Consider the following 14,158-nt stretch of genomic DNA (forward strand, 5'->3'; position numbering starts at 1 on the left):
ACCAGTGGAGTGGGGAAAAATACCCTTTTCCCACTATGTAGTTCAAGTAAGCACTGACTCTAATAATGTTGTAAATAACTGGCTTCCTTAGATGTAGAAGGAGTCACGTTAAAATGATTACAATTACATGAAAGTTGTCTCTCTCTCTCTCTCTCTTTTTGTCATGGTCAAGTAGAAGACCACTGGCAGATAAGGGTCAGTAGGATCAGACTTCACACAAACTCGAAATTTTATGACCAACATCATCAGCAAAGCAGTTCAGTACATCAGCAAAGCAGTTCAGTCCAGGTCTTCAGGAGCCTACTTTATTCACAAGAAATCTGGCTAATTGATGCTGCTGCTGCTAAGTCGCTTCAGTCGTGTCCGACTCTGTGCGACCCCATAGACGGCAGCCCACCAGGCTCCCCTGTCCCTGGGATTCTCCAGGCAAGAACACTGGAGTGGGTTGCCATTTCCTTCTCCAATGCATGCAAGTGAAAAGTGAAAGTGAAGTCACTCAGTCGTGTCTGACTCTTAGCGACCCCATGGACTGCAGCCCACCAGGCTCCTCCATCCATGGGCTTTTCCAGGCAAGAGTACTGGAGTGGGGTGCCATCGCCTTCTCCGTGGCTAATTGATACATGTATTCAAAGCTGCAGAGACGAAATGAGTGTTTCCCAAGCATCTTGCTCCAGAGCTGAAGAGACCCTAGAGATGAGCTAGAATAGAAAATCTTCCTATGACACAGGTCTGTCAGGTGCTTGAAATCACTGCCAAGTTATTTCATTTCAATCACTGTTCCTTTTGTTAGGTAGGTAGAATAGGGAAAAAGAGTCCAAAATGGCGGTGGCTAAAAGACAAAGGGAAAAGCCCGCGAAAATAGATCAAAAGAAGGTCCGAGGACCTGAGTGAGGACCTCAGGTAAAACAAATAACACTCCTGGCTGGCCAATTTACATAGGACAGACCCAGGGAGAGAAAAACATATAAAAAGAGGAGCCAAAGCTAGCTCTCTCTCCCCTACACGCTGGGCGCTCTTCTCTTCGGGTCTTTGGATCTACATGCCCTTACGCCTCAAAGATGGATTTTCCTGCTATCTTCTAAATAGAGCTGTAACACTGATTTGTCTAAGAGCTATAACATGGCCCTTTTGAGACCTGAGAGCTATTAATGTCCGTCATTCCAAATCTTTGTTGTGATGAGACAAAGAACCGAGGAACAAACACTCGCGTGACACTTTGTTACTAAATAAACAAGGAGCAAAGACTGTGTATATAAAGTGTCTACAATAAAGAGGTTATTTAGGGAAAACGTACTAAAATATAGTACTTGTGTTTTCCCAATCAGCCCCAGGCCGTCCAGCCTCAGCCTGAGTCCTACCCTAGAGGATGCTGTAGCACATGTTCCTTTTGGAAAGCGACGGTGGGAGAAGGGTATCAAAGCTAATCTTTAACTGAGACTTTACTATGTGAGAAACTCTTCTGCGGTTCTTAGTGGTAACTCATTTAAGGGTCAAATAATCCTACGAGGCGGGTCCAAATTTACCCCTATTTTTCAGATGAAGAAATTGAGCTAGAGATGAATTACTTCCTTAAGGTCACACAGTCACTCAGCGACGGAGACCACTGCGAAAGCAGGCATTCCGGAGAGGAGCATAACCGAGGCCACAAGAAGAGGGAGGGAAAGGGGGAGAGGAAGGGGCGGGAGGGGGACACACAAGGGAGAAATAACCAGCAACGTCTTGCACTTATTGATATGCATATTTTCATCACTTTAGCTTCTGGCGTCACCTCCCGAAACGGAAAAGACTTCTATCTCTGTAAGGTTCAGCCTCGATAACAAAACCCTTGCAGAGGAGACGCAGGGAAGCTCCTTTCCTCATCCGCAGGTTCCCCGGCGCCGCAGAGCGGCCTCCAGCGGCGAACTACAACCCCCACTATGCACCGCGCGGGGGCCAGGGGCCCATGCGGGTGCGCACGCGAGGGTGTTCCAAAGGCGCCTTGAGAAAAAGAAAAAAAGCATACATCTTCCGTTCGCCTCCAGCCTTCACACTGCTCTCACTCTCAGAGGGATGCAGTCGTCTTTTTTATGATCAGTTAATACGGAAAAGCGTGTAAAGTCGCTTCTGTTTTCAGGCACAACAGAGGGCAGCTGGGACAACAGCACCCGGGAGCGAGGTCCTCGGGCCAAGCGCGGGGCAGAGCCAGCCGAGGCGGGGCGGGAACGCGGCCGGAAGTGTGCGCGGGCGGAGAGAGAAGCCTGAGTGGTTGCCGGCGCGCGCTTCCGGCTAGTGCGTTGACGTCGGCCGGCTGTACTGGGTGCCGCTGAGGGCTCTTCGGCCGCCGCCGCTCGTACCCTGTTCTCCCCCAGGCGCTTAGTCTCCTCTCTTCTCGCCGTAGGCCGTGACGACATGAGCAGCAAAGAAGGTGGCATCCTCAACAGCTTTGGGCGTGATTTATTTATTTAATCCAGGCTTTTTGTCGCATTTTCCACTTCCCACCCTTGAAAGATGCTTTCTCCCCGCGCAGACTCGGGGGGCGGCGGCCCTGGTGATTTCCCCGGCCACATGGGCCCTATTTACCTCTTTTCCTTAATCCTCGAGCCATTTTTATCTTAGTTCGGTAATTGCCCCACCTTGTTCCAGATCAGGGAACCTATTATGGGAGGTTTGGATGAGCTTAAGGTTTGGGAGGTGGTGGGGGAAGGTAGGGCTGCTTTTCTGTCCGTTTGCTGAGAAAGTCTCTGCGATGACGGCCCAGGGGAGGTCTGGTTTTAAGGAAGAAAGGGGTTTACCTCTATTATGTGTTGTCAAGTCCTGGCGATGGGAGAGCCCTGTCCAACCTTTTTTTCCTTCTCTATGTAAGGATCAGGAGGGTTCAGGAAAAGGAAGCATGACAATTTCCCACATAACCAGAGAAGAGAAGGGAAGGATGTTAATTCATCTTCACCTGTGATGTTGGCCTTCAAATGTAAGTTCTCTATCATGTACACTGGTGAAGGGAAGAGAACTAAAGACGTTGTAAAAAGGATCACTTAACTATGTTATGCTTCAGTCTCAATTTTCCCAGAGGTTTTGCAGTGGTGCTCGGTCTGTCATGAAAAATTGAGATTACAAAAGTCTTGACTTTATTTTTCCCTTTTAAGTTTCACAGGTAAACATTAACATCAGACCTGCCACATAACTGAAAATTACTGTGCACCTGATACAGAAGCATACATATCAACTATATATGTACGGATATTTTAACGTGTATTGGTTTTCTTTTCTCCGCTAGGCTTTTGGAGACTTTTTGGGTTTTTTTTTTTTTTTAAGATTTTTTTTTAATCTGGAACATTTTTAAAGTTTTTATTGAATTTGTTATAATAACTGCTTCTATTTTATGTTTTGATGTTTTGATCATGAGGCATGTGGGATCCCCGACCAGGCATCGACCTCACACCCTCTTCATTGCATGGTGAAGTCTCAACCACTGAACCAGGAGGGAAATGCTGTATTTTTGTTTTCACTATATCTCTTTGCAGAGAGTGGGCACTCAAGTGCATGTAAATTATACGTGTATATTTATTCCCAGATTCTCTTTTCTCAGTATATTAACTTGGGAAAATTGTTCCTCATTGCAAAACAAAGTATAAAACAAAATTCACATAACTCTTGTCTTCTGTCCAGCATCCTATTTTTTTTGGACACATCGTGTGGCAGGCAAGATCTTAGTTCCCCTACCTGGTATTGAATCCATGCTCCTCTGCAGTGAAATCGCAGAGACCTAACCACTGGACCAGCAGAGAATTCTCCCAGCATCCTATTCTTTATAGTTTCTGTAGTTCAGGAATCCAAGACAGGCTTAGTTACCTGTTGGTTCAGATAACTTGGAGTCATCTGAAGACATGACTTGAGTTGGAGGATCCACAACTATCAGTCACTTAGGCCTTCTGCTAGCAGCCAGCTCTGTGTTCCCCCATGTGGACCCCTCCATAGTACTACCTGAGTGTCCTTGTGTTACAGAGTTTGGCTTCCCCAGATAGAGGGAGGGAGAAGACCACAGTGCTCTTATGTCCTAATCTTGGATATCATACATGTCACTTTTGCTATAGTTTATTAGTTAGAAAAAAGGCAGTTTTAAAACTCAGCCTCACGTTTGAGAGAGAGGGAATTAGGTGCCATTTTTTGAAAGGAGGAGTATTAAGTAAATTGTGGACATATTCGAAGATTTTCATAGCACATAACAGTGATCTTAAGTGGTGTAAGACCACTACTTGTGACTGAGGAAAGAGTGTATTGACAGAGCTATATGCACAGTGGAGAAGCTGCACTGGGTCAAGTGCTCCCTGTCATGGGCTCATGCACTCCATTGCTTGTTTCCAAGCATGTTTTGCGGTCTTATGTTTCTTCCTGCCTTTGTAGCTTGTTAGGCCTGGAATAGCTTGTAGCTTGGTGCCCCATTGCCCCGCTGATGTACTGCTCTTCAGGCCTGGAATAGCTTCTAGCTTGGAGAAGGCAATGGCAACCCACTTCAGTACTCTTGCCTGGCATATCCCATGGACAGAAGAGCCTGGTAGGCTGCAGTCCATGGGGTTACTAGGAGTCGGACACAACTGAGTGACTTCACTTTCACTTTTCACTTTCATACATTGGAGAACGAAATGGCAACCCACTCCAGTGTTCTTACCTGGAGGATCCCAGGGACGGGGGAGCTTGGTGGGCTTCCGTCTATGGGGTCGCACAGAGTTGGACACGACTGAAGCGACTTAGCAGCAGCAGCAGCAGCAGCAGCTTCTAGGTTGGTGCTCCATTGCCCTGCTGATGTACTGTAGTTTTTTTAAAGACCCATTCCAAGTAGCTTCTTCCTGCTTTCCTGATTTTTTTCTGATTTTTCTCCCAAGCAAATTTGGTGACAGACATTACATTCATTGAACATCCATCCATTTACTCAAGATGTATTTATTGAACATCTGTGTTCTAGCAAGGGCTTCCCAGGCGGTGCTAGTGGTAAAGAATCTGCCAGCCTAGGCAGGAGATGCAAGAGACATAGGTTTGATCCCTGGGTCGGGAAGATTCCCTGGAGTAGGAAATGGCAACCCTCTCAGGTGTTCTTTCCTGTAAAATCCCATAGACAGAAGATCCTGTGGGGCTACAGTCCATGGGGTCTCAAAGAGTCAGGACTGAGTGACTGAACACTACTAATACTGTGTTTTCACATATGTTGATAGTGAACAAGAAAGACATAATTCCTCCTTTACTGAACCTTTTCTATATATTTATTATAGCATGATCACATTCAATTCTTTCTTTCCATCTGTCTCATACTGGACTGAGCTTGAGGATAGAAACTGCCTTATTTAACTTTTTATTCAGAGTATCTAATTCACAGTGGTCATTAATACAGTCAAAATGTGAATGCATTTGATTGTCTTCAAATATTAGGCAAAATCCTAGCCTAACTATTATCTCAGTAATAAACGACCGGATGTATTTAGGCCTTTGTCAGCTGCTAATTTGGTTAATAGTTCATTCACGTTCTGAATACACTTTTGTATTCAGGTTCAAAGTATGTCTGTGGACTGCCAGACAACTTGCTAGTTCTTTGGAATGATAATTCTTCTAAAATAAAGTGATTATTAAGTAAGTGCTGTATGGGTATTTCAACAGCTAGGGCTTGAGAATTCAGAAAGTTGATGTTATGAAGGTTTAAAGCATAATTTGAAAATCCTGGTTAATTTTTTGTGGATATTTACATTGTACATGGTAAGGTAATTAAAAATAACTTTACATAATTTAGTGAAGTAGTTGAAAGTATTTTTTGTAAGTAGTTATATGTGATAACAATCTCTTTATTAGAACAGATAATTTGTTACACTATATATACATCTCATTGTGAGGCTCTTGAGTGGTAAAATCTAGTTAAGGCATACCTGTATTTAAAGAAAGAATATCTTGGTTAGTAGCAGAGTTTTTGATTTCCAAGTATTTTAAAAGTAAATAAGTTGATTTTTCTTCTATATACTGACAATATTGTTTCATTATACTTTCAAATGTAGAACAAGCATGCTTATGGTCATAATAATGTGTTTTTAGCATTTCAACAGGAACTTGATGCAAGACATGACAAATACGAGAGACTTGTGAAACTTAGTCGAGATATAACTGTTGAAAGCAAAAGGACAATTTTTCTCCTCCATAGAATTACAAGGTAAGTAAATATCTTTAAATTTGTTACAGTTGGATACAGGTTGATATGTATTTTATATTTATCAGGAAGTCAGTGGGCAGTAACTAGCTGATTTTTTTTGAACACCAGGATCAAGAGGATGTTAGTAGCAGGTGGATTTTATTTTAAGAATAAACATTTTTTTTAAAATAGGAAATTTTTCTTATTTTTAGAACAGCTAAGGATTTGTCTTGTTAAGATCATTCACAGAGATAGAACTATTGTTTATGAACATATTTAAACTTTAATGGTTTATTAGAGCCTATTAACATGAAAGCTTTTCTTGGATGATATGTGCAAAAATTTTAGTATTGGGTAAACATTGCATTCTGCTTATCTTCCCATTCATTTTTTCAGTTCATTGGACATTGGGCTTTCTGCCTCACCGAACTGAAATTGAAATTGCCTTTGTTCACTCATATTGATAAATCTAGTATATACTCTTCTAGTGTTTTCTTATTTAATTTTTGCAGCCTGTGATAGTGTTGACTGTTTAAGTCTTTGGGGGAATTCTGAAGTTCTTCCACCTTCAGCTCTGTGATATTCTTAAACTATGACTTGACTGTTTTTCTAGGTGAAAGTATTAATTGCTCAGTCCTGTTTGACTCTTTGTGACCTCACGGACTGTAACCCACCAGGATCCCCAGGCAAGAATACTGGAGTAGGTTGCCGTGTCCTCTTCCAGGGGGTCTTTCCAACTCAGGGATTGAGCCCCGTGTCTTCTTCCAGGGGATCTTTCCAACTCAGGGATCAAACCCCGGTCTCCTGCATTGCAGGCAGATTCTTTACCGTCTAAGCCACCAGGGAAGCTTAAATTCTTTGCAAGTTCCCCCACCTTCAGCTCTGTGACATTCTTTCTGTAGGACTTTACTGTTTTTCTAGGGAGCTCTGTATATTTGATAGATTTCTTTGTTGCAAATAAAAGAAGCGAACTTGAACTAGCCTAGATTAAGAGGAGGGAAGTGGAATATTTTATGAATGCAGCTGGGTATCTCCATTTTCTCATCTTGGTTTTTGTATTTCATTTGACTAGCTTTCTTTGCTTTTCTGTTCTTCATTGAGGTAGAAATCATCCATCCTATAGCTCACAAAGAGAGATTTTTGTTATATTGCCAATTCCAAATGCCTCCAGAAGGCTAGCAAGGATTGGCTCCCCACTGTGTGTGTGTCCCACTGTGTGTGTGTGACAAAGTATTTAAGCAAGTCCAAGTGTAATTTATGAGCTTTTTATTATTAAAGTAGTATTGAAGTATTCTATTCACACACAGCTTTTAAGGTAACTCTGAAATACTTGAGTTTTTATTCCATTAAGTGGAAACAATTTGCCATATGTAGATTAGTGGAATGTGGCACTATTAACCTTTTCTTTTTTATACTTGGTTCTAAAATTAGTTTTTTGCTTGTTTTTTGAACCAGTTTTCAGATAACTTATACACACTTGAGCTTGTATTACGAAAAAAAGCAACACTGATCTGGTGAATTATGAACACTTTTTTCAATAGAATTTTCAGTTCTAAAACAATTGGCAATATTCAGCAGTTTAAAGAAATAGTAGAGCTGTAACAGGAGAATTTCATATTTTGGAGAAAACCATATTACTGTGTAACGTCATCTTATGGTTGTCTACCAAAAAATAATAAATATTCATTATAGTAAACTTAGAAAATAATAATCTTTAGAAATATTAAAAATGACAGAGAAGTTAAGGTACTGAGTGAAAGAAGTCTGAATGAAATACACTGACAGCCATTATCAGTAAGCAGATTTCGTATGTTATACTTTTTTATCCGAATTGTTTCTGTATTGTCCATAACGTTTTTTGATTAGTAAACTAATAGTAAACTTCAGAAAAATTATAAACTAGAGAAAGTAAAACACTTCATGAAAGAAATCAGAGTACATAAAGATAACTACTCTTAATGAGTACTTTTCATACTTTAACTATACTTTCATTTTCTTTAATAGATAAAGGCTAAAATAAATAGATAAAGGTAGATTCCACTTTCATGCATTGGAGAAGGAAATGGCAACCCACTCCAGTGTTCTTGCCTGGAGAATCCCATGGACGGAGAAGCCTGGTAGGCTGCAGTCCTTGGGGTCGCACAGAGTCGGACACGACTGAAGCGACTTAGTAGTAGTAGTAGAATAAGATTCTCTTTACCAGTGAGCTTTGGTATTTTGATCTTTTAAAAAAAATTTTCCATTTTGTTTCATAATGTTCTTTTATTTCTGTAGAATCTGTTATAATATTCTCTCTCATTCCTGAAGTTGTAATTTGTATCCTCTCTTTTTCCTGATCTCTCTGGCTAGAGGTTTATCAATTTTATTGATCTTAAAGGACTACTGTTGATTTCATTGATATTCTGTATGGTTTTCTGACATACTGATTTCTACTATTTCCTTCTTTGTGTGTACTTTGGATTCATTTGCTCCTTTTCTGAAGCATTTCTTAAGGTGGAAGTTGGGGTCAAAGAAGAAACTGAGATCATTTCTTATTTTCTAATACAGTGCTGTCCGTTTCCTTTTTACATCTCTAAGTACATTTTAGCCACATTCCACAAATTTTGATAAGTTGTTTTTCATTTTCATTCAGTTCAACATACTTTCTAATTTTCATTTTCATCTTTGATTTCATCTTGGGTTGTTTAGATGTTGTTTTGTTTCCAAATACTTGGGAATTTTCCAAGCGTAAATTTTTATGATTTGAATTCTTTTAAATTTACTGAAACTTGATTTTGACCGAGAATATGGTCTCTCTGGACCTTGTACACTTGAAAAGTATATGTACTCTGCTGCTGTTGGGTGTAGTGTTCTCTCGTGTCAGCTAAGTCAAGTTGGTTGATGATATTGTTCAATCACCTATGACGTTTCTGATTTTTATTAACATATACTTGTTCTGTCAATTATTGAGCGATATTGAAATCTCTTGACTAATTGTGAATTTGTCTGTTTCTTTTTGCAGTTCTATCAGTTCTTGCTTGATGTATTTAAGTTCTTTCATTTGATGTATTAAATGACATTTAGGATTGTTCTGCTGGCTTGACGTGATGAATTGACCCATTATTATCATGATTATATCCCTGGAAATATTCTTTGTTTTGAAATCTGCTTTGTTATTAATAACTACTCTCATTTTCTTTCGATTACTGTTAACGGGGTATATCTTTATTCATCCTTTTATTTTTAATCTATTTATGTCTGGACTTCCCTGGTGACTCAGACAGTAAAGAATCTGCCTGCAATGCTGGAGACTGGGTTCGATCCCAAGGTCAGGAAGGTCCCTTGGAGAAGGGAATGGCAACCCACTCCAGTATTCTTGCCTGGAGAATTCCATGGACAGAAGAGCCTTGTGGCTTCAGTCCATGGGGTCACAGAATCAGGCTTGACTGAGTGGCTAACACTTTAACACTGTATATATTTAAAAAGGCTTTCTTATCTTTCTTGCTTTTTAATCCATTTATCAATTTTATCTAATCTCTACCTTTTACAGAGGTGTTCAGACCATTTATATTTAATGTGATTATTGACATGGTTGGAATTCAACCTGTGATCCGTTTTCCTTTTTTTTTTTGCCTTATTTTGGATTGAGTATTTTTTATAATTCCATTTTTTATCTTCTTTGTTGGCTTATTAGTTGTACCTTTTTTTGTTTTTGTAGTGGTTGTTTTATGGTTTATATGACTTGTCACAGCCTGCTGTCCTTACTTTGTACAATACCATGTTAACTGAAACTTGTGCATTTCCGAAAATCATGTCTTTCCTTTGCATGGTTCTGTGGTAATAGTTACTTTGTAAATTGAGGTCACAGTGTTGATATGCACAGACTTCAGTTAACATGATGCTGTGCAGAGTAAGGATGGCTTGCATATCACTTTGCCTGTAATATATGAACCCTATATAATTCTGTTCTTTCTTTTCCATTTCACTTTTACAAGCTTGGCTGGCCTTTGTAATACTTCTGAAATACAGCTACTTCTATCTTATTTATAATCCCTTTGAGTGTATACTCAGTCATGTCTGACTCTTTGTGGCCCTGTGGACTGTAGCCCTCTGTGCATGGAATTTTCCAAGCAAGAATACTGGAGCGGGTTGCCATTTCCTACTCAGAGGGATTTTCCCAACCCAGGGGTGGAACCTGCACTCCTGCATTGGCAGGCAGATTCATTACTACAGTGCCACCTGGCTTAGCCTATAATCCCCATAGTATACCAGAAATGGTAAATATCTGGAAAAAGATAACTTTTTAATGAAAAAATCATATTGTTTAAGTAAAAAATAATAATTATTTTGGGAATTATTATTTTTTGGAGAAGGCAGTGGCACCCCACTCCAGTACTCTTGCCTGGAAAACCCCATAGACAGAGGAACCTGGTAGGCTGCAGTCCATGGGGTCGCTAAGAGTTGGACACGACTGAGCGCCTTCACTTTCACTTTTCACTTTCATGCATTGGAGAAGGAAATGGCAACTTACTCCAGTGTTTTTGCCTGGAGAATCCCAGGGACAAGGGAGCCTGGTGGGCTGCTGTCTATGGGGTCACACAGAGTTGGACACGACTGAAGTGACTTAGCAGCAGCATTTTTACTTAAAATTTAAAAATAATATTCTTTAAATAAAAGTACTAATCCCCATAATACATTATTATTTTTAAACAGTATGATTTTTCAAATTAAAGTTATCTTTTTCTATATATTTACCATTTCTGGTGTCCCTTATTCCTTTATTAATAGAACCATGTTTTCATCGGGCATTATTTTTCTTTTGCCTAAAGAACTTCCTTTAACACATTTTGTAGTGTCAGTGTGCCAGTGATGAATCAACTATTTCTGGTCTTGTATGGGCTCTTGAGATTATTTTGTGTGTTCACTTAGAGTGGGCCTTTTTTCAGCCTCACAAGTTCGCACTAATCGAAATTCAGCTGAAGACATGAGTAGTCCCCTTCTGTAGATCTCTGAAACTCTCTGCATGTGTGTTCTTTGTTTCTTTGCCTTGCAAGTTTTAGCCATCTTGACCACTGTGAACTCCCATCTCCTCCACCTCCACTGCAGGAGACTCCCAGGGTCACCTAAGTTTCTCATGCCTACACTGTCACTTGGAAACTCTGCAGGCAGTCAGATGCAACAGTCATAGGGCACATGTCCTTTTTTTCACTCATGTCTCATGCTGTCCTATGCTGCTTGTTTCACAATGTCTGAAAACCTTTTTATTTGTTTATTTTTTATATGTTTGTTTCTCTTTAGTTGTTTATGGTGGGATGACAAATCCTGTTCATGTGCCATCTGACTAAAAGTAGACCTCTCTAGATGTCTTGTTGTTGAGGATAACTGCTTTACAATGTTGTGTTAGTTTCTGTTGTACAATAGCATGAATCAGCTGTGAGTATACATACATCCCCTTGCTCTTGAGCCTCACTCCCACCCAACCCCAACCCACCTGTCTAGGTTGTCACAGAGCACCAAGCTGAGCTCCTTGTGCTATACAGTAGCTTCCCATTAGTTATCTCTTTTAAACATAGAAGGAAATCAGTCCTGAATATTCATTGGGAGGACTGATGCTGAAGCTGAAGCTCCGATACTTTGGCCACTTGATGCGAAGAACGGACTTATTGGAAAAGACTGTGATGCTGGGAAAGATCGAAGGCAGGAGGAGAATGGGATGACAGAGAATGAGATGGTTAGCATCACCAACTCAATGGGCATGAGTTTCAGCAAGCTCCGGGAGTTGGTGATGGACAGGGAAGCCTGGCATGCTGTAGTCTGTGTGGTCCCAAAGAGTTGACATGACTGAGCAACTGATCTGAACTGAGTATATATATGTTAATGCTACTCTCTCAGTTTGTCCCACCATCTCCTTCCCCTGCAGCGTCCACAGTCTGTCCTCTACGTCTGCATCTCTATTCCTGCCCTGCAGATAGGTTCAGCGGTACCACTTTTCTGTACTCCATGTATATGCATTAATATACAGTATTTTTCTCTTTCTCACTCACTTTCTCACTCTGTATGACAGACTCTAGGTCCATCCACATCACTGCAAACAACCTTATTTCATTCCTTCTTATGGCTAAGTAATATGTACCACAACTTCTTTATCCTTTCATCCATATATCATTTTTATGAACATAATTTCTCTTGTAGTTATGGTTATGTTATAAATACAGCTTCTTATACTTCTTTACACTGAATATTGCGGTAAAGCATTTTCCATTTTTTAACCTATTTTTAGTAAATTATAGTTGTACTTTTGAGTTAGAAGTTTCAAGATACATAGGATATTTATTTAGCTGTGCATTTGTTGATATGTATTTTATTTCAGTTTTTCACTATCAAAACATCTGACTGATATTTTAAAAGTTCCCAATATCTTGATTGTAGTGCTCCTGATATGGAAGAAATATTGACTGAATCAGAAGTTAAATTGGATGGTGTCAGACAAAAGATATTGCAGGTAGCCCAAGAGCTCTCAGTAGAAGACATGCATCAATTCCACAGAGCCATTACTACAGGTGAGTCTAGGTTTACTTTAGTGGTAACATTTAAAAGAAAATAGTATGTTCAATGATTTATGTATGCATTGCATGAATTATAATTAACACTTAGTGAAATACTATTGGCTTTAAAAAATTGGGACTTCCGAGTAGTAATATAAAGGTAATTTCTTGCTTGGCTTTATTTTCCTATGTAGTGATGATTATTGATAGATTTTGATAAAGTAATTGAGGAGACACTCTTAATAGAGAAACTTCATTCTTGAATGAGTAGAGTGTATTCAGACAGGGTGTATCTCATTCCCCACTGAGTATATTTCACTTGTGGCTCTAAGTTTCAGTCACAAAAGGTTCATGAAAAGAGGATGTATCACCTAGCCAGATGGACCAAAACATCTCATAGTGCGACTCCATATTGGGAATTCTAGGATAATACTGCTGCTGCTGCTGCTGCTGCTGCTGCTAAGTCACCTCAGTCGTGTCCGACTCTGTGCGACCCCATAGAGGGCAGCCCACTAGGCTCCTCTGTCCCTGGGATTCTCCAGGCAAGAATACTGGAGTGGGTTGCCATTTCCTTCTCCAGTGCATGAAAGTGAAAAGTGAAAGTGAAGGCGCTCAGTCGTGCCCGACTCTGGGTTTTATATATTCATTTAAAAAGTTTCATGGAGTATTGGATCTTGGTGATTATCACTATTTATAAATCAGTTGCACAAATGTTTAAAGTACTTGATCTGATCCTCTTCATCCTTTTCTTGTTGTGAGTTCACTGATAGGAGAGAGAACTGTATAATTTAGGCATACCCTAAAATCGGCAGAAAGACAAAGTCAAAGTTTGATTCATATTTACAGAAGTAAATGTTAAGTTGCTTTCTATCAAAGAGCTGATTCCATTGAGCTCAGGTCAGTTCAGTAGTAAGAAATGAGTTCATTTGGTATCTGTTCAATATATGTTCAGGTTTAGTCTGAATATTTATCGTTTCAGCACTTGTTTTTCAGAAATGTCAACCTATGGTTGTTGAAATGTCTTAATATTAGAGAAAGTGCCTGCATACATCAGTTAAAGTTGAAGATACGTTATTATAAGCTAAAGTGATAAAATAGTTTTATGAAGAGTCATTATGGTATCTTCTGAAAGGAGATACATTTCCATCCTCATAATTTATTATTTACTATCAGGGATTTATTTGATTTTTAAATTAATAGCACACATAATTTAAAAGGCTTTATGAATTCCGTTTATGTTGTCAGGCCGCACATCCCTGCATATGACAAATTTGGAAGGATTGGGAGAGAAGATCAGAGGTCATGATAGGAAGAAAGGTGAAGTGAAAGTTAAACAAGCCTCTAGAAGAAAACATATGAGAATGTCTTTATGACCTTGTAGTAGGAAAGGTTTATTTTTTAAATGACAGAAGAAAGTATTAACTACTAAAGGAAATTTGGATCAATTGAATTTTGTTAAAATTAAGAAATTCTCTTTATCAAAAGACAT

At 39.6% G+C, this 14,158-nt stretch overlaps 1 protein-coding gene across 2 annotated transcripts in view; it reads left to right on the plus strand.

Moving 5' to 3' along the window:
• The first annotated feature begins 2,254 nt into the window (after nucleotides 1-2,254).
• The window catches only part of TSNAX (translin associated factor X), a 36,877-nt gene continuing 24,973 nt past the window's right edge, over nucleotides 2,255-14,158 (plus strand). The window contains exons 1-4 of one of the 2 annotated variants that reach the window (XM_070782141.1): nucleotides 2,255-2,404; nucleotides 2,843-2,947; nucleotides 6,052-6,166; nucleotides 12,554-12,684. In XM_070782141.1, coding sequence (XP_070638242.1) covers nucleotides 2,389-2,404; nucleotides 2,843-2,947; nucleotides 6,052-6,166; nucleotides 12,554-12,684 — 367 coding nt within the window. In that variant the 5' untranslated portion in view covers nucleotides 2,255-2,388. The other variant, XM_070782140.1, reaches the window with a different exon arrangement.

Source organism: Bos indicus, chromosome 28, assembly GCF_029378745.1.
Source record: "Bos indicus isolate NIAB-ARS_2022 breed Sahiwal x Tharparkar chromosome 28, NIAB-ARS_B.indTharparkar_mat_pri_1.0, whole genome shotgun sequence".
NCBI classification, from domain to species: Eukaryota; Metazoa; Chordata; class Mammalia; order Artiodactyla; family Bovidae; genus Bos; species Bos indicus.